At 46.1% G+C, this 24,503-nt stretch overlaps 1 protein-coding gene across 2 annotated transcripts in view; it reads right to left on the bottom strand.

The window, feature by feature from the left end:
• Positions 1-24,503, bottom strand: part of LRP3 (LDL receptor related protein 3) — a 113,205-nt gene that overhangs the window by 15,111 nt on the left and 73,591 nt on the right. For both annotated transcript variants that reach the window (XM_085639511.1, XM_085639512.1), the window contains exon 5: positions 12,797-13,883. In XM_085639511.1, coding sequence (XP_085495637.1) covers positions 12,797-13,883 — 1,087 coding nt within the window. The remainder of the gene's footprint in view (positions 1-12,796; positions 13,884-24,503) is intronic.

Genomic DNA, 24,503 nt, shown 5'->3' with positions numbered 1-24,503 from the left:
GTAGTCCTGAAAAGGCTGTTGTTGAAAAGGCCTTTGAAACGTTTTGAGCTGGGAAACTCTCGTCGACGGTGCAGAAACAAGAATTACAGGAATTTTCCTCGTTGAGGGCCCCGTCATCGACGGTGGCAAGGTAACAGGTGCACTCATCGAGGACGTTGTTTGCGGGCTCATCGTCGATGGACTCGTCTTCAAAGGTGCCGTCGATGGCTCGGTCGTCGATGGGGCTGCCGTCGACAATGCTGTCGCCGACGGTGCTGTCGTCGACAAGGTCATCGGCGACGGTGGCTTCAGAGATGGAATCTTCGTCGACGATGGGTCATTGACGGGCTTAGACGACGGCCTCGTCGTAATTGTGATCCTTGTAGACAAGATAGAGAGGAAATAGCTGTTGTCGTAACTGTTGCCGTTGACGACGGAGTCGACGACGTAACACATTGTCGACGATGTAGGAACAGTCGTCGTCGACACAGATTTTTTAAAGTGTTTTTTACTTAGAGTCAGTAGAGGATGATCTTGGATGCTCTGTAAGCGGTGTAGATGGCGGGGACAACGTTTGCTCAGAGGATTGTTTAGAAATCCTTTTATGGACAGGCTTAACCTGGGAAGTTTTAAGGTGTTTCCTTCTCTCACCTGAAGAGCTTTCTTGAGATCTAGCCCTTTTGCTAGATGTGCGAGCTCGGTCCTCTTACTCAGCCGAAGGAGGAGGTTGTTTCTTAGAAGACTTGAGCCATAAAAGTAATCTTGCCTCTCTATCCCTGAGAGTCTTGCTGGGAAAGGTACAGCAGATTACAGTTTTTAGCCTCATGCTTAGGGTAGAGGCAATAAAGACAATCTTTATGTAGATCATCTACATGGACCATCTTCTTCACCCAGGTCCTGCAGGAGCTGAAAAGGCCTTTCTTGTCAGACATATTTGCTTGAAGAGCTGTAGAGAAAAACTGAGTAGCACTCAGAGAGACTCCCTTTCACACGACGTGCGGTGAAAATCTGAGGAGAACGGCTTCTGTTGGGCATGTTCTAGAGGGTGCTGGTAGCTGATTGGTTGGAGCTGACTTTTGGTCCTTTTTCCTATAAGGAGGTAGATAGTCTACTAAGTTATAGCCTTTGGTCTCTTTTAGCCTATTTATTACCTATGGCACTAGTTTAGTATTTTACCGTCGGGCTCCCATCTTGGCGACGGGGAATGATTCAGGCATGTGAATCTATGAAAGATACCCCAATACTGGATAAATGATTTGAAGGAAGTGGTTTTTTTTTAACAATGCTGTAAGTTATTTGGATAAAGTTGAAAAGTGAGTAAAACTGTCAACGGCATCCCACAAAACACAAGAAGGAACGAGCATCTTTCTTATTTGTAGGTCTCAGGATAATGCTAAGAGCTTCATTTTTCTTTTGCTGAGGGCGAATCTTTCAATTTCCAATACAATAATCCAGGTACTGTAGTTGAGTCACCACTATGGTAAACTTAGCCAATTTAGCTGATAATCCTGCTTGTTGTAATGCTTCTCATACCAACCACAAATTCTTCTAATTGGACCCACAATCTGGAATGAAAATATCATCATCCAGAAGAAACAGCCGACACATTTGGGTGAGGTCTTAGAATCCGATCCATGAGCCATTGGAATGTGGCTGGAACTTCAATCAGCCCTAAGGAAAACACTTTAAACTGAAAGAGGCAACATGGTGTTGAGAAAGCAGTTTTGTGTCTCTATGAGCTCATCAAAGGAACATGGCAGTGTCTTTTTAGGAGTTTTAACATGCAAATGTATTAGGCAGACCCCAATCCCACAAAGAGACCATCCATTCTGGGCATAGGATACGCATCAAACAGTAGATTTCTCATTAAGTCAATGAAAAACTGATGTTTCGATTTGATTTTGGCACCAATATAATTGGGGGTGGCAATTTTTTATCCTAAGATAACATGGTCTCAACTTCCTCTTTCACAGACCCTCTCCATGCTGTCAGGATATCATAGGGCTTCACCCGCATTTTAATTGCTGGCAGGGTAACAATAGCATGTTCTACGACAGTCGTATGTCCTGGAAGAGATTAAAATATTGTTCCTGTGTTCTTAAGTAGCTTGACCAACCCCCTGTTTTCCTCTTCTGGTATGGTACCAATGGTCTTGATCAATTTCTCCTACGACTGTTGCTCCCATACCAGAAGCATACCATCCTTTACTTGGAGAGTTTGTTATACAATTCCAACCATCCCCACTTTCTCTGGTTTCTTCCATTTTTTCAAGAGAATTATGTAGCAGATATGGTAGTCCCGACTATTTGATACTCTAATGACCCTATTTTTGATTATCGCTCCACAGAGTCACTTGGCCAGCATTTTATTCTCAAATACTGGCAATGATACTAATAGATTGTCCCCTATTTACAGAGGTCTGCGGTGGACTCATCAACTGTACTGTTCCTTATGTGGGTCTTGCAGACATTCATCTGCCAGTTGTCAATCATTCAAAGCTGCCACATATTTCACTAGGGGCATGGTTTGTTCTCATGACTCTACCCTACTCTTCTTGGGCCATGTTGACTATTGTTCTTGGAGGCTGGTCAAAAAGTAATTCAAATTAGGAGAAACCTGTAGAGGATTGGGGAAAACTTCTCTGAATGAATAGAACTGGTGGTAATATTTTGTCCCTATCCTTCACATCTGGACTGACAGCTTTTCACCAAATATGATTTAATGTTTTATTGAAACATTCCAGCAACCTATTTGGTAGGGGATGATGCACGTATGTCTTGATATAATTGATACGTAGTCTGTCACATATTGGTGCCAAAGGTTGTGACATGAAATTGGTGCCATGATCTGTCAAAATCTTCTCCGATAGTCACGCCCATGAAAAATAATGTATTAGGATATTAGAAATATGAGCAGCTGAAGTTCCATCATGGAGGCAATGTCTTTGGGTACTAGGTAGCATAGTCCACTCGGACCATTATTTATCTGTGCCCTCTACCACAAAATTGCAGGGGACCACTAAGTCCATCCAAATCCTTTGAATGGGTAGGGTTATTACTGGCACATATTATAAGGGAGCTCTTGGAGTATAACCAGGAATTGCCAACTGACAATCCGGCACTGCTCACAGTACCTAGCAATTTCTGTATAGATTCCTGACCAATATAACCAATGTAAGAGAAGAGCCTATGCTGAAGAGCATAAGCTAAAATATGGCCCAGATATTGTTCTTATTGTAAGCTATCTTTGTTCTCTAGATTTCAGTATATGTGGTTTGTTCCAGTTTCAAGAGCTAGAATATGTTTTTTTCTTCTCTTTCCTTTGTTTCTCCTTACTTTTCTTTCCCTGTAGAGGTAGTTTCTATGTTAGTAGGAACAAAAGGGACTTCTTGTACCCAAATCTCTAGCGACTGATATGGGAACATTTGGTCTCTAAACTGGGGACTATCAGTCCCCAACCCTTAAGGAATTCAGAGATGTTCTTATGCCCAATGTAGTTTCTGTACCTGGGTAGGTTTCTGTGTCCCCCAAGTGTAAGAAATTGGGTTGTTGGTTGACTAGTGTGTAAGCCCTGGTCAAGCAACAGCTAAGACCTGGTCAAGCAACAGCCATAATTCTGTTCCTTGAACATGAAATACCTTGAAAAACAAGTTACAGGTGCAGGGTCTCAAGACTGTCTCAATTTACAATCTGTCTGTGGCCTCTTTTTATACACTTCATAAGTATTTCTGGAGCTCCATGTATGGTAAGGAATGTATTTGCTGCCAAATAGAAAGTACAGATGGGCCTCAACCTTGCATGGACACAATGTGGCCAGTGGGTAATGTGTCCAGATGTCCGTCATGGGAGCTTTATGTTCGTAACTTATGTGACATTTAACTTTATGTTGTTTTTGGGAGCGCGCATTACCCCTCCGGCCATGTGTGCTTTATTGGGGCAAATCTCCCTGGACCATTCTGGTGTTGCTGCGTCTATCTGTGGGATTAGTCTAGGATTTCCTGTTTGTGCGTTCCTGCCGGCTACATGCCACCCCAACTGTGACCTATCAATCAGTGACCTCGGGCCTAGGTCTCAGAGCCTGCCTATGTATTTGCGAGTTGGGCTTGATGTGGAGTTCACAATGGCCGAATTAGTTAATAAAAATGAGATTTTGTTCTCATAGATGAATATATTGTTTTCCACATTAGCATCAACTTTTTCCATTTTAACAATCCCTTCCAGGGTGAGCCACAAAACGACAATAATTTAACCTGTGCTCAACTGTGGGTAGCTTGGCACACGTGCAGTCAGGCTTAATTTAGAAGCTATGTGTAAAGTATTTATGCAGTACACAGATAGTAATAAAGCGAAAACAGAACAAAAGAAAACTCCTAAACCAAATTATAAAAATAGACTATATTTTAATACGTTATTTGACACCAAATGACAAATATCCAATGAGTAAAACTGGAGATCTAGATTTTTAAAGAATTCAGTGAAAATACCCACAACGATTATCTGATCACGCTTGACCTGGACAAAGTCAAATGTTCAAGCTGACCACGGTGGTGTGCGGACCAGCTACAGGGACCAGGCTTGGCCCACTGAACAAAAGTACCTTAGTCTGAGTTTTGTCAACGTCAAAGATTCGGTCTATGAGGAGTATGCAGCTGAAGTGATGCATCAGTGTTGATCTCAGGTGCGGTGATGTGCTGGTCCTGATCCGTGCAGCAGCGGCGATGCTTCGGCTCTGTTAAGCACAGGGGCTGCGATGCAGAGTTCTCGGCGTTGTCGTCAAACCTGCTGTCAACCTAGCTGCAAAGACCTCGAGCCGGGGAGAGCATCACGCAGTGGTAGCTCAGAAGGCGATGCGTCGGATTGAGCCATGCAACAGAGGCGATGCGCCACTTCTGGCCACACATCAGGGTCGATACGCTGGTTCCGATGCATGCAATGGCACCAATGCGCCGTTTCGAGAGAGGATGCATTGGTTTGGTTGAAGCAAGCACCGCCGGCCCACTTCCAAGGGTCCAGGACTGGGGTGGCACCACTTGGTATGATGGACTCACAGATGGCAGAGTCCAGTTGAAGAAGTCGGATAGTTAGAAGGCTTTTATGTCCCTACAACATCAGATCAGGAGTCCAGCCAACAAGCCCTTGGAGTTGTTCTGGGTGTCAGGTGATGCAGGTCCAGTCCATCTCACCCAGACCAGGAGGGCAGCAGACAAGCACAGCAAGAAAGCAGTTCTTCCAGACCAGCAGTCCAGCAGAGTGGCAGTCATTCAGCAGCACAGCAGTCCTTCTTCCTGGCAGAGTATCCACAGGTCCAGAACTGCACTGAAGTGGTAGGGTCTGAGGTCCAGTTCTTATACCCAGTGGTGCCTTTGAGGTGGGGTACACTCCAAAGAAGGGTCTTTAAAGGGCACACAGGTCCTCCCTTTCTGCCCTGGCTCCAGACTCACTATAGGTGGGCATGCTCCTCTTTGGGTGGGGACAGGACACAGCCTATTCAAGTGTGAGTTTGAGGCTCTGCCTAACTCCTCCTTCCCATTCTCCCAGGATGGCCCATCAAGTCACACATAAACTCCCATTGTGTGTGGCTGTCTAGAGAGCATACACAAAGTCCAGCCGTCACCCTCCCAGATGTGTGTTAGAGACAGGATACAGGCACACAGGGCTAAGAGCAGGAGAATGCCAATTTTCTAAAAGTGGCATTTTCAAAATTGTAATAATAAATTTGACGTTGCCATTAAAGAAGATTTATCATTAAAATTCCATAGGCACTAACCATGACAGATCTACTTCTCCCAATTAGGAATTACAGCTTGTTAAATGAAATAAGGAATCCCCAATGTTATCCTATGAGAGGGGTAGGCCTCACAGAAGTGGAAACCGAATTTAGTAGTTTTTCACTACCAAGACATGTAAACTTAAAAGTACATGTCTTACCTTTTACTTACACAGCACCCTGCACTATTGGCTACCTAGGGCCTACCTTAGGTGTGACCTATGTAATAAAAGGGGAGTTTAAGGTTTTGCAAGGGGTTTTAAATGCCAAGTTGACATGGCAGTGTGACACTGCCTTCCGGCTGCATTGGCAGGCCTGGGACAGGTTTTACAGAGCAACTTAGATGGGTGGCACAACAAGTGCTGCAGGCCCACTAATATCAATTAATTTACAGGCCCTGGGCATATGGTATACCACTTTACAAGGGAATTATAAGTAAATCAAATATGCCAATTATGTATATGCCAATCAAACCATGTTTAGGGAAGTGAGCACAAGCACTTTCGCACTTGTTAGCAGTGGTAAAGTGCACAGAGTCCTAAGGCCAACAAAAACAAATTCGACAAAATAGAGTCAAGTAGGCAAAACATTTGTGGGACGACCAACCTAAGGCTGAGAGGTCTAGCAACAAGAATACCAGTAACAGGTATGGTGCATGATTAGCGAGTTTGATTATTTTTAGTATCTAGCTACAGCCACTATCTACAAATCAGTGGTGGCCGGTAGGAAACGATGGCGGGGGGCCGGAGGGAGGTGGGTAGAAAATAGAAAAATAATTAAAAAAAGAAAAAAACTTACCCTTCCTCGCGTCACCAGCCGATGCCTCTCCACCGCCTCTCCTCCATCGCAGGAGGAAGCACCTAGGCTACCCGCCAATCACAATGCTGCAATGCAGAGTTGTGATTGGCTTAGGGGAGCCAATCACAATGCTGCAATGTAGCGTTGTGATTGGTCTGAGCTCAGTGGCTCGACGCTCAGATGGGGAAAGGGATCCTGGGCAGGTTTTACACCAGGATGTGTAATGCAGCCTGGTGAGGAAGATGCAAAGTGTGCAGGACTGTTTGGCAGGGCTAACACGGCCGGCCAAACAGTCATGTACACTAAAAACATGCTCACCACTCCACCCCCTGGGCCTTGCTCTAGCCAGCCGCGCCCTCCCCGCACCTAGGAACAAGAAAAATAAAATGATAATACCATCCCGTTATTATCATCAATTTATTTTTCCTCTGCACTGCTCTGAAAGCAGTGGGGCGAAGCTCCTCCGCCTTAGCAGAGGAGCCGCCCCTGCTACCAATCCCTGAACCCAGTTGCCATCCACATTCCCTTCTGAGGTATAAGCGTCCCATGAGGTAAAAGTTCACCAAAATTAGCCTCGACCAATCGTATATCGATCGGTTCTAGTCTAATTTGCACACATTCTGGCAATAGACCCCATTCTCCACATTCAACGCACTAGGGTTTTTGGGGTATATACTCCTATACTCACCCAGTTTTTTAATGATTTTTTTTTATATACAATAAAACATATTGACCTATTGATTAAAGAATCCATGTGCATTATTGTTGTGCCCCCAGAGTATCGTTAGGATCCTATTCTCATTTTATGTACCATTCTTCCTTATAGCTCCTAATTATGCTAGGTCCCTTGGTATATTTGGGTTTCCCTTGTCCTTTGGAATATTTGAGCAGAGAGCTGCAACATGAGCAGAATGTAAAAGTAGTGGAAATGTTTGAGAATATGTCTGGGACAACTAAGATGATGGTAATGACATAAAGAAGGGACTTAGTCATTGCTGACTAAAATTATGTTAGAAATTGAGATTAACACCTTTTTAATTCAAATTATTATCAATAAATCCCAAGATTGCATGTTCCTCGTGCCTGATGAGCACTCACTATTTTCAGTATATGCTGAAAGTTAAGAGACCTTTTAGTGCATGGCTGCTCAAATTTGAAGCAACCATCACACTTTGACTTCACTCTAACTCTTGGGAGATGGTGAGGGAAGATGGTAAATATATGTAGGGAGGATAAAACACACATAATGCACCTTTCAGTCATGGCAGCGTACCCCATCTAAAGCACACCCAACTGTCCCCGAGGGCAGCTTCACTGGAAGAGATGTAAGCAAGCTGCAGCTTTTCCTTGACAAACTAGAAAGTTGGATGGATCATTTTCTCCTTAAAACAGGACAAGTCTACGATATAATTCCTCAATTCTTTCGAGCAGGAACATGCCCCAAACAAGTTTAAAAATTGTTGCAATTTCTCACCATTCCAGGAATCAAAGTTTCCTTTATTTAATCAGTAATAATTCTAGGATTTTCACTAGACATTCACTTAAGTTTCCAAGAGTGCATCAAAAAAGTTACAAAACGTACGTTCACAATCTATATATCTTTTGCAAGGTATGAACTGGCTGACTAATAAACATTTTTAAAAATTACAAATCTACTCTTCACTGACTTCTACCTATGTTTTGAGTCAACTTCAGATTTTTGAAGATTGACAGTCTTTTTACCCAGCAAAATATATTTCTAGTGATAAAATCCCTTCTCCTACATCCCTGAGCCAAACACAAGGTGTTATTTGGGAAGCGTTTCCACTCTGTTAGTCAACACTTTGAACATTTTTGCAGAATAAATTTAAACTGTAGAAAAGTCCAAAGAGAACGTTTGTGAATACATACAAAGGGTAGTATGACTCTGTGGGTGTTCACCACATTTTCAGTGATCACCTCTATTGCTAGGTGGGAGCATCCATGGTCTCATCCTTAGCCATAATGTTCTATCCTAACAAAGAAAGCTCTGCAGTGCATACCGATGTTCCTTTTGTGTACCTTTCAACTACAGGCATATATCTCCACAGAAATAGATTCTATAAATTATGTGCACATACATTTAACTTGAAGAGGTGAAGACACTGGTTAATCCAACCTGCTGTACTAGCCCTACCTTTGTCTTACCATGAAGGCGGGAATGTCCAAATACTCCTTTACCAATCTAAAGAATGTTTCCAATGCAAAACCCAACTTGCATGGCAACGGGAGGTACCGAATATGGCGTCATACCCCCTAAATTAGTCTCCATAGACTACTCGTGAGGCATGTACCACATTCAAAATTGGCTAGGTCACTTCAATCAATCAATCAGGCGTTTGTTAAGCGTGACTACTCACCCGCAAGGGTCTCAAGGCATGGGGGTGCAGGTTCCAGTCCATCAAGGTGGGGGACCGACAAAGAGCCAAGTTTTGAGGTTTCTTACGAAGATGGGAAACAATGTTGTCTGTCTGAGGTGGAGCGGAAGGGCGTTCCAGGCTTTGGCCACGAAGAAGGAGAAGGAGCAGCCTCCCAATCTGTTTTTCTGGTGCGTGGGACCACGGCGTAGGAGAGCTGGATTGATCATAGGGTCCTTTGGGGTGTGTGGAATTTGAGTCGGCTGTTCAAGTATGCTGGTCCCGTGTCGTGGAGGGCCTTGTGTGCGTAGGTGAGCATCTTGAAGGAGACTCTTGCCTCGATGGGAAGCCAGTGGAGTGTGCGCAGGTGCTGGGAGATGTGGCTGTGTCTTGGCAGGTTGAGGACCAGTCTTGCAGCGGTGTTCTGGATGTTCTGTAGCTTGCGGGTGAGGTTTTTGTTTATTCCGTAGTCAAATCTGCTGGTGATCACGCGTGAGTGGCGGTCTTTCTGTGTTCGAGGGGGATCCATTTGAAGGTCTTACGTAGGAGGCGAAGGGTGTGGAAGCAGGACGACGAGACGGAGTTGATCTGGCGGTTCATTTTGAGCTCGGAGTCCAGGATGATTCCCATGTTGCGTGCGTGCGTGGTCCGTGGGGGTGAGCGGGTTTCCGAGGGTGGGGGACCACCAGGTGTCGTTCCAGGTGTCAGGGTTTGGGCCCATGATAAGTACTTCTGTCTTGTCGGTGTTTAGTTGTAGGCAGCTGTTTTTCATCCATTTTGCGACGGCTTCCATGCCTTCTCGAAAGTTGTGTTTGACAGTGTTGGGTTCATTGGATAGGGAGAGGATGAGTTGGGTGTCGTCTACGTATGACACTAGGTTGAGTCCATAGGTTCTGACGATGGGGGCAAGCAGGGCCATGTAAACGTTGATCTTCAACAGCCATACCATCCCTTCTACCTTTAGGATGACCAAATAGTTGCAGCTGGTGCTCATGGCAAAAAGGAGAAAATATTGGCTAAAAGTGGAAGGCTCCAAAACAAAAGAAACTTAAATAAAAAACTTTTATTTTTGCTACTGAAAGAAGTAAAAAACTGCTAATAATAGTGGCGAATGATAGAATAAACCAGTTTTTAGAGCGCAGACGTAGATATAATTTCAAGACACGGTTTCAGCATTTCCTATTAAAAAAAAAAAGAGAGAAGAACCAACTGCCAATGCTTTGATCAATTATTCTTTAAGCAGTTCATGGAAATGCACTTCTTGCTTACATTGTATTTAGAGGTCTTATTTTATGCTAATGGAAAATGTTTTGCTGCAGAGCAGCCCTTTCCAGCTCATTTGATTGTTCCGGCCACTAGGATAAACAGAAGTCATCAAAGTAAAGGTATTTTTCATGTTTATAGTAATGAGGAAAGCAGTTTTCACATTATACCCAGAGGTAGAGGAGTTTCTTTCTAAATTGTTAATGGTGGCTGGTGCTGATAGAATTGCACAGCAGGAACATAAAGGGTAGGAGGGTGTAGAGAGAAAAAAACACAATGCTAGACAGATTGTGATCATTTCCGATATCAGCAGGGATTTAAACCTTACCTCAGCATTTACCAGTAGCCAGTGTAGCATAAAGCTTGAGTGTAATATGTGAGCCGAAGACTGCAGCATCCTTAATTTTTGAAGGAAGAAATAGTGATGCATGGTTCAGTATCAGGAACTGTGCTAAAATGGTCAATTGTATTGAGCAAGTATCCCAAAGTTCATCAATTAATTTATTCTTATCCATTACATCACAAATTGTTAGGAACTCAGGTTCATCAATTATTATTTATAACCTTCTATCATTTTCCCCACTGGTAGAATCGATCGCTCCCGCAACTTTCAGATGTTTCTAAAGACATTCAATTTCGAGAGCCAAGTTAAATCGGAGTTCACACAGCGGGCATAACCAAGTTTACTCTTATATCTATCGTGGACAATCTTAGACTGATTTTATTTTATTATTTATTATTATTGGTGTCTTTTGACATTGACTAGAATGGCATTGTCTTGCATAAGCCCAACAGACGTAGTGCACAAGTCAGTCCTTTGATCTGCTAATTTTTTTACAAGGTCGATGGAGATTTACAATCGCAGGTGTGAGATTACATTTTGTAATAATTAGTGCTATTTTACGTTATGCAAAATTAAATTTGTGAATCGTGACCAATGACTAATAACTAACACTGGAGAAGTTGACTATGAAAATAAATACCAAAAAAAGACCCTTGAGAGCTGCTCAAAGCTGTCATCTTACAGAAAACCATAAATTGCAAGCTTACCTCTCACACTTCACCTATCACGCTGCTAACAGCTGCTTTCCATTACACAAAAAGCACCCCTTGATGGTTCTCACAGCGATATAAAAACACTCCCCACATAGGATCAAAACAAAGGCAGCACCCTTCCAACCACACACACACTGTACAGTGTAGCACGCTACCCATATAGGCAAGCGCTACAGCGTGCCACACAGACCTGGTTAGCGCTATATTAATGTTGCAATGCAACACAATACAATACGTGATACCCATGACTACTCATCTGGAAAAATATTTCAGCACCTCATTGTGAATTGCATGCGCTATATAAATGCCATATAATAAAATGCAACAGTCCTTCATTTCCCAACAGAATGAGCAAATTTAAACAGCATCTGAGAACACTTCTGCACAATAAACATAAATTTATAGTTTACTTTAACAAGATAGATTATGTGGTTTAGTGAAGGATTACTCATTTAATTGTTGGCGGCTTTTGACACTAGCAAGCATAGCATTCCGCTAATGCCCTCTAGTCTAGTCTCCCAAAATACCTACTAAAGAAATTACAAATTGTTCAAAATGCAGTGGCCCACTTGGTCCTTAAATTACCCAGACTAACATCAATCTCTTCTTATTGGAAGAAATTACACGGGATTGTGCCCCAAAGAGGATGCTGTTTAAGAGTCTGGTCTTCATGCACAGAGCTCTTAACCACTCTAGACCTGAATACTTATCTTCCCGGATCCAATGGTAAACTACCCTCAGACGTCTCAGCTCTTCCCATGGCTACCTGACCAAAGTTCCCAGGGTAAGGCGAGCAAGAACCGGAGGTAGATCTTTCTACCTCCTGGCCCCCCTAGCCTGGACCAGCTTGCCTTCTTAATTACCCCAAATCGGAGGCGAGCAGCCTTTCAGAAAACAAGACCTGGCTTTTTACCCTCCAATTATGACTTTTGGTGCCTTCTTGCTTTCCAATTAGCGCCGGGACACCCCTCGGACTAGCCGTGCGCTCTGGAAATGCCTGTATTCATTCATTGTCTTTCATAGATTAAAAGACCACAGTTCAGGATTCAGCCCTCGTATTGTTCTGCTCATGTTGAGGACAAAATTGAGTCGATTTAAAACAATTTACGCAGTATTTCGCATAAGTTGTGGGTAAAACAAACTTGATTTAAACAAGCACCCAATGCAACACACTTAGCAAATTAAGTTTATTTAATATGCAACCAATTCTCAGTGCAAAGTAGTTGACGAAATGAGGTTCACTGAAATATGCAGCCACACCCTTCTGTTGTCGGCATCTAGTAAACAGAGATTACAGATATGTTGCTTCTAACCAGTGCAAAGTAGGCTGCGTTTTGGGGCAGAACTCGGTTATAGGCAGCTTGATTACACACAAGCCCACTGCAGGGCTTCGACCAAAATAGCCCTGGAGGTACACTGATGAAGTCAGAGCTAGCAGTTAAATAGTAAAATGTATTTCCAATAGCATCTAAATACCTGGTGTGACAAATATACCAAGACCTAGACAATTTGCACATAGAAAACATAGCATTCAAATTTACTATCCTTGAAATTCTTACCTGTATTCTCGGGTCCGAAGAGAGTAGAGTTTGAAAGCACATCCTAGAGCGATCACCAACAGCAAGCCGCACACCAGAGTCCCAATAAGTGCAGCAGTGATGACTTTTCTGGGCACTATCACCAGGCAGTCGTGTTCGTCGCTTCCGTCCTGGCAGTCCTCCTGCCCGTCACAACGCCAGGTCTCGAAGATGCACAGATTGGTGCCACAGTGAAAGTTCCCTGGCTGGCAGGAGAAGCAGTTCTTTTCATCTGAACCGTCAGGGCAGTTTTTTTGGTTGTTACATCGGTCAAGAACAGAGTAGCATAGACCACTGCTGCCCTCACATGGATACTCGTTCTTTTGGCAAGCAGGGCAGTTTTCTTCGTCTTTCCCGTTTGGGCAGTGCCACCAACCATCGCAGTGCTGCTTATTGGAAAAGCACTCGTCATTGTCGCCACACGGATGCTCCCAAGGGAGGCAATAGCCTTTTACCTGATAGGTTGCGTTGAACCCATGGCCAGAACTCTTCGCTCGGGCATGATATGAAACGGTGAGTTGACCCTTTGTGGACTCAATGTTCACGGAATGTCTGTTGTTGTGGTAAGACAGCATCTGCACCAGCCTGTCAGCCCTCTCTCCGATACCATCATACACTCTTACGTAGTCGCTGTAACCAAGCTGCAAATCAAGCTGCAGAATGACATGGCGGTTATCCTGAGTATCGACATACCAAGTGCAATGAAGATCTGCCCGACTATGGTCAGAGCGGAACAAGTCTGGCGAAGCGAAGGACCCATAGAAATTACCAAGTTTCTTGCCACAAGAAAGATCAGGGCAGTTTTCTTCATCTGAGCCATTGACACAGTCCTTTGCTGAGTTGCATCTTAATTCATTGGACAAACATTGCGTGGAATGGGCGATGCTACACTGAAATGTTCCAAGGGGGCAGAGGGTAGACGGAGGCTCTGTTGGGGGAACTGTGCAATTCTTTTCATCTGAATTGTCCCCACATTCGTCTGCTGAATTGCATTTCCAGGTACTCGGTATACACTTGCCGTTTTTACACAAGAATTCATCCGTTTGGCAAACTGTCAAGCCCGCTTTGCCTAAAGAGCAAAACACAGAGTGAGTATCCTGACATATGCCGGCATTGGACCATTATGTTATGAGTACGTGTAAACAGTAGCATGCACATATTGATCCCTGGGCCATGTTGTGTGTGAACATCGAAAAAGTTTGAGTTCCATTTTAGTACTTTAGCATGAATGCAGAAGCAAGTAAATATTTGTTGACCACAGCTTTCAGAGTTCCACTTCAACGAAATTACTGTTGTACGAACATCATTTATTATGCTATATTATACCCAGTATATGTGTGATGAGAAATGGTTACATGCAGAATATTCATAAAAAGAATTGTGTTAAAACACATTACACTACATTACAAATATACAGCTGGAAAGCAATCATTTCACTCTGATTCTAGTTTTATTCTGTATTGTGTTCACGGACAACTTTGCTAGGCTATGGTAGACCAAGAATCCATTCGGGCCTGGTTTAGATCTGGACAGTCTGGTCCCGCCTTCACTTTTTCAACGGTTTCACCACCCACCTACATGGCGGTCCACCCACTCTATTTAGATATAAGCGGTCCATGGCGAAAGACCGCCTGTGTGCTGCTGACTCTGCAAAGGAATTTTCACCCACGTCGACAGCGTCATAGGCAGAAGCAGCTGTCGGCGGGAGTCCAGCCAAGATTACTGCCGGGCCAACCACGATGTGCCTTTCCATTGAGGAACCTGTGGCAGGGATACCTCCTACTTTTTTATTGGTGGACTCAAAGGAAATGAGGTACAAACGTAACTTTTTTTCTGTGTCCATCTTCAACCCCATTGTCCAGGGCCTCCCTTTGCTGCTACTACATGACCATGACACTGACCAACTCCATTGTCGCCGGGATCTAAGGTAAGCTTCTTTTACACTTGTTTTACTATGAATAGTGTGTTGACAATTGCTTTAGTCTCATTTATTTTTACATTGCTCTTACATGCATTTTCTTTTTATGTATAATGCATTAGTCTACATTTAACAACATATCAAGGTAAAATGAATACACTTGTGTTGACACTTAAAAGGAAAATTATGTTATTGTGCTGGTTGGGGGTGTTGTGCTTGTGCAATGTTATCCTGTGCACACATACAAAATAAAACCAGTAAATACTACAGTAGAAAGAGCAAGATGTACAGATTTCTTCAATGGTAATGGATGTTCTTTTATTCCTTAGAGATACGCAACCCGCCGCGTGAACGTAGTGAAGTCCCAAAACCGGTGCCCGGTGATAATTCTAACCCGGCTGGGTACTCAAGTGGACAGAAGAAATTGTAAGACAGCAAACTAAGTCTGTAAGAAGTCTCGTAGGTGTGGGGTAATCGGAATGCCGGTGATACTTCCAACCCAGCAAACAGCACGTGTCATCAGTCTTAAAAATCGGTATGAACGGGTATGCTTATTTAAGCAAATCACAAGAAAATGGTGCCGCGAGTAGGGGATGAACAATAATCCAAATGGTAGTATATTGAAGTGATAAAAGGTCAAAGTCAACCGAAATGCGGTTGAATACAAGTTCACAGCGATGGTGACGAGGGAGAAGAACATGTGTGTGTTCATCAAGTATTTTTGATAGAAAAACGATTGCGCGTCCTGGCGGCACCCGTTCTAACGTGTGTGTTGTGCTTGTGGTGCCTGTGGGTGTGCTTTCAACACAGTGTGTGTGTTGTTTGTGTGCTATGCAATATGTATGAAAAGGGGCATAACATTACCTACATAGATTTTAGAAGCAAACACAACATATATGTGTACTGATACATAAATCAGTACTACTTACGAATCTCCAGTCCACCAGGGACTCACTCCATCAGCAAACCCCGCTAGGATGACACCAGCACAACAGGGACATTTAAAAAGGCTTGGCACAAACCCGCCGACCTCACGGCGACTGAGTATAGTTAGTCAGCAGAGGAGTCCGCCACCTCGATGACAGTGCGCCACTTACATGACAACAGTTTGTCGATGCAGACAGCTGTTCAGCCAGCATACATCTAAATATAGCGGGCGGCATACCATCAAGTTGGTGGAGCTCTTAGATACTCTGCCGCGGAGAGACGACGGGAGTCCCGCAAAGATCTAAATCAGGCCCTCTGTCTTGTATAGTATATTGCACATTTCAGCAATCACCACCTCGTTATAGACCCCTGCCAAAGAAAGGGGGGTTTGTCACGAGAATAGAGTCAGTAGTTGTGGATTAGAATACCATCTGCCTTCCAAGGACTTTCAAGTTGCTAGCTTGGAGGAAAAGTTAAGGTCACCTGCATATTAGATAAGTGTCTTCTGAAACCAATTACTTGTTGTGAAATTATCTTCTCACATTGATTTATATTACATGAAAATGTATATATACGGGATCCAAATGTGCATGTTTTAGCGCGCTGCTCCAACTGACCCTTTTTCTAGCCTAAGGCCCTGTCAGTTGAAATGACAATTGTATTTGAAACTTTTGCTTTGCTGCTTGCTATTCTGCATTACACGCTGGTTGGATTTGGGCTTCCCTACACGGCGTTTCACTTTCCACATCGAGTACCCGAATACCCCTTTATGACGGTGTTTTCCTCAATGTTGACCCACACTGGGTGGGAGCAGGGTCAATTAGATACCCTAAGCAGGTGTTGGGGAATTTGGAAGGGTAAAGCATGCACAAGCCAAACGACTTGAATGGCTAACAGGTACAGGTAGGCGTTTTGTCTATCAGCTTCACCTAATCTAGAATGGGGAAGAGCAATCTAGCGCCTCAAAAGCCACGTTACACGTTTTGAGTGATGCTCTACCTGTGCTGGACAGGGGAAATGCTGGTGTTCTGACTGTATTGGATCTCTGTAGCTTTTAGCAAAGAGCATTACCTATCGATCGATCAATCTATCTATTTATCTTGTCCAAGTGCATCAGGACAGAGAATAAGAACAGTGGGTCTATCCCACTGCGAACTTAATTTGTGAAACTTACCTCGTTCATATCCTGTTCCTCCTACCCATGACATGAAGAGCGCTCAGTGCACCAAACCTGTTCACCTTCTACTTTAAGCCACTAAGGGAACTAGAGGAAGACTAGGTCATCATGGGGCTGAAATATGCACCGCGTTTTAAATTGTGGTGTCATTGAGGGGTGCAGTTGCAAAATTAGTGGCCATTTCAGACACTTAGAGAAATAGAAGCCCTGTTGACGACTAAGGCTGAAGGTCAACAAAACGTTTAGTTTAATTCCATACTTTGTTGCAAGTGTGCGCTGGATTGCATTGACCCCACCGCTGTCCACAGTGAAAACCCTACTGCATTTATTCTTCATTCTCAACTCTACTGTCTGACCCGCACTTTAAAGCAAGTACTAACTGTGTCCTCTTAAAACGCCACTGTCCTCAAAAATATAAAGCCATGCGTATCTTCTCATCTGTAGAATGCCGTTCGACAGCCGGGGCTCTCCTACATTGATGAAATAATGCTCTTCCGGTCGGCTTATTTCAATCTGATCTTAAATCATCATATGCTTTATTTCACACTGCACACAGCTCGATGTGAGCTCAGGGAAGCCGGTTACAGTTTCTACAATGTCCTTCATCGTGGCTAATCCTGCCATTTCCAGCACAAACTATGCCTGGTTGCTCTTTTTTCTTTGGCCACCTTAACCATGGGACTGAAAAGCGTTCTGCAGGGGCAATCGCGTCCTTAATAAATGAATCGGACTTTCAAATCAATACTTTTGCGTAGAAAATGCAACACAGATTTAAATGGCCATGGCTGTTGGCATTCCCATTCATAACCTGAGCCCTGCTTTCCAATGCCTGCATATAATGTGTGTCAAACGTAAAACTCGCAAGGTAGATTCCAAGCTAAACATCCGTGACAATGTGCTCTCCACCCATAATCTAGGCCAGAAAAATATCTCGCGCGAGCTGGAAGGCGTGTTCCAATTTCTAGTTTCACCTAGAGCTCTGGTAAAGCGGACGAGTAGCCTCCACACGATATCGGGGACATCTTTGTGATCCAAGAAATCACAGTCGAGGCTGATCACAATATAATGCCCCAAAGACCTGGACAAACACGTGCCCCGATTCGCCTATGACCACATCCCCATGCAAATGAGGGCATACCTTCTTCACTTTATGCGCCAGTGCACTGCAAGTAACAAATTGAGCCCGTGGTTTCCAGCACTTGATTGGTTTCCTGTGCTCGGCACCAGCACTTAATTGTCAACACCGCACTTAAGGACCCAGGCCGGGGAAGGCAAAGCCGGACCCGATAGAGGCCTAGGGTAAAACGCCGGTCGGCGGCGGGACCCCTCCACGCCACGCCCCCGCAATTAGGAAAACCCGGCTAGGCCAGGGAGGGCATGATAGGCCCACAAACAAAGGAAGCTCCCCCCCCCAATCAGGGGGCGAGAGAGGTAGGCAAGGGGGAGGCTAAAAGGGGCCAACGGCCCAGGGAATTCAATTTCAAGGCTCCCCCTCGCGTAAGAAGAAGAAGAAAATCGGCTGGAGTACCTGCGGAGATCATCGGGCTTTCGCGCCAAACACCAGCAGGACAAAGGACCCCGGCAGGCTCCAGGCGACTTTCCGGCCGACGGGGCCGCGCTCCCACGCGAGGGGGACTGCAGAGAGGCGGGAAGTTTATAGCCGCAAAAGAATGGGAGCAGTGGGATCAAGAGCCTCCACACGGGCCGGCACGATCCGAGCGGAGGAGGCAGGGACATCGGGCTGCCCTTCACCGGCAGCGGCTGAAACAAAGTGAGGTGTTCAGAGAGCCTCGCAGGGAATCGCGGAGTCAGACGCACAGCTCCACAGCTCCGCTGTGAATTCGAACCTTTGTATGCACTGCAGCAGGTCCCCACGACCTCCTGCGTAAGGTGTGGAAGAAGGATGGGAACAACGGCATCGGGGGTTTCGCGCCTTCGCAGGGAAGACGGAAAGGAAGGCCGCGCCATCGCACGGAAGGCAGAAAGTAAGGCCGGGGAAGCCAACCCGACCGGAGAAGAGGACGCAAGGACGCTACATGGCATTTCGCGCCCTTTTGTCGGAAGGGAAAGAATGCGGCAATCACCCCCGCCCCATCTGTCGTCGAGGGACGGGCAGGGTCCACCACAGATTCAGGACTCACGGGCACTTGGAGCCAATACGGCGGTGCCCGGATCAACAGGAGCAACGACTGGCGACTTCGAGCGAGCAACTGGCAAAAAATCACGGCAGGACACGAACCACGCGAGGGTCGGTGCGGGCGGCGGTGCCCCCGAAAGGCGGAAGACTGGTGCGGGCGGCGGTGCCCCCATGGCGAGCCCGGAAGCAAAATTAAGAGAAAAAGGTAAGAAGCGGGGCTGCGCTAAGCTAGGGCACGGCCGAATCATTTTGGTAAGCCAGGGTTGCGGCCAGCCTACTCACGATCGCTAAGACCCCGCCCCGGCATTGATCACAGAAAGAATGTGACCTGACGTTTGGGGGGTCGACCTCGAAAGGGCATATCATCCATACTGGTTCTAGCCAAAGTAACCCCTTTTTTGGAACAGTAAGGAAGGTTCTAATAATGTATATTTTGCGGGTTACATGCAGTTCCGGGATGAAAGTTAAGAGCTCACTATTCTATAGTGGAACGTTAAGTTATAAATTCCAAGGAGCAAAAGATGTCTCTGTTGAACGCAGTAGTCTGCGGTTCGTTTTACGTCATATGCAGGTGGTAATCTACTGGGTACACGTTCTTGGCAGCAGGCATAGTAACCCTCTGCACTAACTTCGCCTAAGTCACACGAGTTTGTGACAATTGCGCTTTAAATTATAAAACCCAAGCATATGCAGTCTGTAATATACTCGGGACACGTCTTTGCAGCAGGCGTAGTAAACCCCTGCACTAACTTCACCTGAGTCGAAACCTCAACTTTAGAAAGCAGTGAGCTCTCTCCATGAGGATAATTAATCAATGAGTCTTCTTGACAATTATGTGCGGCCTGGTAATTGCCGGCGGGACGAAACGCCGCGGCAGATGCTTAAAAGAGCTTCGGAAACTTTCAAACACGGCGCCTTAGGGAAGCCATCACCCGGTGCGGTAGCACCGGTCGCACCGCTCTTCCCATCGCACACGTCCTACGAGGAATGGAGATGTGGTAGCAGTTGGGAAGAAAACAGGGCCGGTTTTTAGTGCTGGGGCGCCCTGTGCAACAATGTGGGGGGCCGCCCCCGCCCCAACTCCACCACGCACTCGCGTACTAGCACCCTTAACAGCGACCAAGCCACCATAACCACACGCTCGCAGAGGCATTGAATTAGTTATATAGGGCCTCCACATCAGTGTGGGGGTCCGGGCACCTGGCATCACACACGCATGACGCAGAGTCAACCAAGCGTAGGTGTAAATCCGTGTATAGGAAATGATAATAAGCCAAAGGACGGAAAGTGTAGAAGTCACAGGTCATTCAGACTGCTAGGCAGTATAGGGTACGAGTGCTTGGTGTGGCGAAGCACGCACGCGGAGTCGAAAACAAACAGCTTAGTTGGGAGTTTTTCTCTGAAAATAAGACTTGATGTATAGCCAAATTAACCCCTTTTGCAACATTGATGAATGTTCTAATAATGTATATTTAGCGGTGTATATGCAGTTCGGGGAGGGGATGATAGCTCACTGTAGTGGGATTTTAAGTTATAAATTGCAAGTAACATAAGGATGCCTCTTTCGGAAGTAGTAATCTGCGGAGCGGTTTACATCATATGCAGTCTGTACTCCACTTGGTACACGTTCTTTGCAGCAGGCATATTAACCTCTGCACTAACTTCACTAAGTCAGAACCTCAACCGTACAAACACCGATCTCCCTCCAGGGAGATAATTAATCGCACGATTTTCTGGACAGTTATGCGAGGCCGGGGAATTGCCGGCGGGAAGAAACACTGCAGCAGGTGCTGTAAAGGCTTAATAGACCTTCAAACACGGCGCGAACACGGTCCCTCTGAAATGTAAATTTAGCGGCATAATGAGGGGTTTACAATCAAGGTGCAAGACCGAGGACGTCGCCCGGTTCTGAGGATTGCAATTGTCAGAATGTTTGCATGGCGACACTAGAATCACTGGGTGAAAGTGTTGCATTATCTCATTCGAGGCCAGTCACGGTTCGGAGCATGAAGCGAAGACAACGCCGCCTCCCATGTAGTACAATTTTTCGTAGGAAGGATATTTCCCCGACAGGCTGTCTGCTGATATCGAAATAAAATAATTCCCACCATGTCAGATGGAATGATTCACACAACAACCAAGAACAGGCTGCTTCAATAGAGACGAGCAGCATACATGAGTGCAGGAGAAAAGCTACCTAATGTTTGCTGAAAGACAGGAGTTGTTGTTGCAATGCAAATGTGGTAAAACCACCGCAAAATATTTTGTGAATATCCATGGGGTTATTCTGTTCCCCGAAGGGTAGCAATTCGAGCTAGTAGTGATTCGAACTAGTAGTGATGTTCAATTACCGCAAACTCGAGGTACTGGTAATATGCTGTACAGAAAGTAAGGTGGAAGTAGGTGTCCTTGAGCTAGAGAGCCACCATGTTATTCCCAAGGCGCAGCACTGGAATAGGCGACTTGTAGAGTAGTCATCTTTAGAAGGTCTGTAGAAGGTCTGAAAAAATGTATCTGTTAAAAGACCCGAGAGGGCGTAGATTGGTCGGAGTGTGCTGTTCTTTTTGGGAGTTCGAAAGAACAGGGAGTACACCCCCTGTCGTATTTGGTGCGGAGGAATCAGGGTAGGGCCGTCGAATCTCCCCGTGCACTGGCGCGCGTGAGTCACGGAGACAGCGGCAGTCTCCCCCCAGTTAGAAAGATCCGCGCTTAAGGCGATAAACGCGCACATGGCGATTTCGAGGGCAGGGAATTGACTTTTAGGCCAAATATAGGTCGAACCATGAGGGGGGGGGGGGGTCTCCTACGCCCCCTCAGCAGTACACAGGCGCACTAAGGGTGCAGGGGGCGCAAGGGAAGAGTTAAAAAAAATAAAAAATAAAAAAATTAAAAAAAAAAAAAGCCCCGGGTTAGCACACTGGGAGGGCAATTACCCAGAGAGCAAGGCAGCGCCAGGAGTGCGATCGTAAACTAAAAACTGTGTCTGGCTTGTGTTTATGTCGGCACTATGCCGCAAGGTGCCCACGCTGCTGTGCTCCACCAGAGGCGCAATGCCAAACCAATCCGTCCACCTCCAGTAGATAAATAGCAGGGTTCAAAGGGCGGCCGGCTTATCAAGCCCAGCCTTAAGCATCTGAGATGGGAAGCGTGACAACAAATCCCATGCTGGGTTAGCACAGCCATGACAAATGACCCAATTACCTCACAAGTCCCAGTACCTTACAAAGTACCATTCAGAAAAGACTCAACCTGTACCACCATATTAGGTTGCCCAACTAGCAGCGATAAACGCAATTACATGGAGTTCACAGGGAGATTTAGCTCTGGAGAGACTTTCCCTAGCTAGAACAAACCAGATGTATAGTGTCCAGTGGATGTGCAACTGCACTTTCTATACGAAACGAAGATCTGCGAGTTGCAGGTCCCTGAAGTTAAAAGACGAGTTGGTAAGACAAAACTGAGCAAAAAAAAAAAAAAAAAAAAAAAGCATAGCGGTGGCACCATTAATATTGGGGCATACACGAAATGATAATTATGTGTCCCTGAGGTGTGTAGGACATCCCAATTGTTGTTGTCATATTAAATATTATAATTTTCGAAAAGAGCAAACCCGGACAGGGCAGTGCAAAACCTACCCGTGGTCAGGGCGATGGTCAAGTTAAGAACCTGGGGTATCCGCGTTTCGGCCCCCCCCCCCCAATTTCCTCAATGTCAATTACGAAAATTTAGCCCAGCATACCTGCGCCACGCAGCAAGCATAGCTAGAGGAGGCGAAGCTAGAGGGTTTAAAAAAAAAAAAAAAAATCCTGAAGAGAGCTGAACACCACCAGGGACAAAGCTTACAAGGCCCAGGGGTGGATGTCAAGCAGCACGGGTGCATAAACTGGTAGTAGTCAGGGCATACCACACGGGGACAGGAAGAGACAAGTTCATGCGGTACATCGTGGGCATATTCGAGCTAGGAAGGGCGAGTAGGTAGCGAGGTTAGGCCGAGCTAAGGGGGGAGCTCCCTCCGATCGAAAAACCGTAGAGAGCGTGGCGGAGCTGACACGAGGAACCTAGTAGAGAACGAAAGTACTAGGAGATAGATGAAAGGCTCACACAGTGTCCTTGGATGCCTCACGCCAGGGGCACTGGGGGAGCCATTGGGCGGCGTGCCGCCAGAGAAAGAACAGAGATGACACTCCTGCAGGACCCCGGGGATGTCTCACGGCAGGGGTACAGACGGAGAAGATGACAAGGACCCAGCCGCAAGAAAATAGAGTAGATGCTCAAGTAAGGTCCTTGGGATGCCAAACGGCAGAGACCCCTGGGAGAAGGGAGGGCCCCGAAAGGATACAGGACGAGCGGGACGGCACTTGCAGCCCAGGCATGCCCAGGAAGGGACACCCTCCAAATCGGTAGCAAGTTGAAGCCTAGACCCGCGAATCGAAACACAGGGATTGGGGCCCCTCCCTCCTCTCCCAGGCAATTGGGGCGGCTGGGTCCAGTATGGGAATAGAGAAAATAATGAACAATAGATAAAAATGAAACATGGTCGTTGAAGGACTATAGTAAGACCATGAATGTTGAAATTGAAATATGAAGATTTCATGTTACAAAATGTTTGTTGTAAAAATAAAACTGCGACCTTTTCAGGCACCAAGAAGTGGTCAAGTGGTAATTAAGGGAAAAGCGCGCAGCGATGGCAACAACCAGGGGGGAGCGGGGAGGGAGTGCTCGCTGCCTGGACGGGGTTAGGACCCAGGCCGGGGAAGGCAAAGCCGGACCCGATAGAGGCCTAGGGTAAAACGCCGGCCGGCGGCGGGACCCCTCCACGCCACGCCCCCGCAATTAGGAAAACCCGGCTAGGCCAGGGAGGGCATGATAGGCCCACAAACAAAGGAAGCTCCCCCCCCAATCAGGGGGCGAGAGAGGTAGGCAAGGGGGAGGCTAAAAGGGGCCAACGGCCCAGGGAATTCAATTTCAAGGCTCCCCCTCGCGTAAGAAGAAGAAGAAAAGCCCACCCACCCACACCTATGGATACGGGCGTCGCAGCCGTAGGGGGGGAAGGGTAGCGGAGCTGACACGAGGAACCTAGTAGAGAACGAAAGTACTAGGAGATAGATGAAAGGCTCACACAGTGTCCTTGGATGCCTCACGCCAGGGGCACTGGGGGAGCCATTGGGCGGCGTGCCGCCAGAGAAAGAACAGAGATGACACTCCTGCAGGACCCCGGGGATGCCTCACGGCAGGGGTACAGACGGAGAAGATGACAAGGACCCAGCCGCAAGAAAATAGAGTAGATGCTCAAGTAAGGTCCTTGGGATGCCAAACGGCAGAGACCCCTGGGAGAAGGAAGGGCCCCGAAAGGATACAGGACGAGCGGGACGGCACTTGCAGCCCGGGCATGCCCAGGAAGGGACACCCTCCAAATCGGTAGCAAGTTGAAGCCTAGACCCGCGAATCGAAAAACAGGGATTGGGGCCCCTCCCTCCTCTCCCAGGCAATTGGGGCGGCTGGGTCCAGTATGGGAATAGAGAAAATAATG

The sequence above is a fragment of the Triturus cristatus genome, chromosome 12 (genome assembly GCF_964204655.1).
Source record: "Triturus cristatus chromosome 12, aTriCri1.1, whole genome shotgun sequence".
NCBI classification, from domain to species: Eukaryota; Metazoa; Chordata; class Amphibia; order Caudata; family Salamandridae; genus Triturus; species Triturus cristatus.
The sequence above is the reverse complement of the archived record's forward strand: the minus strand, read 5'-3'. Positions and strand labels throughout refer to the sequence as shown.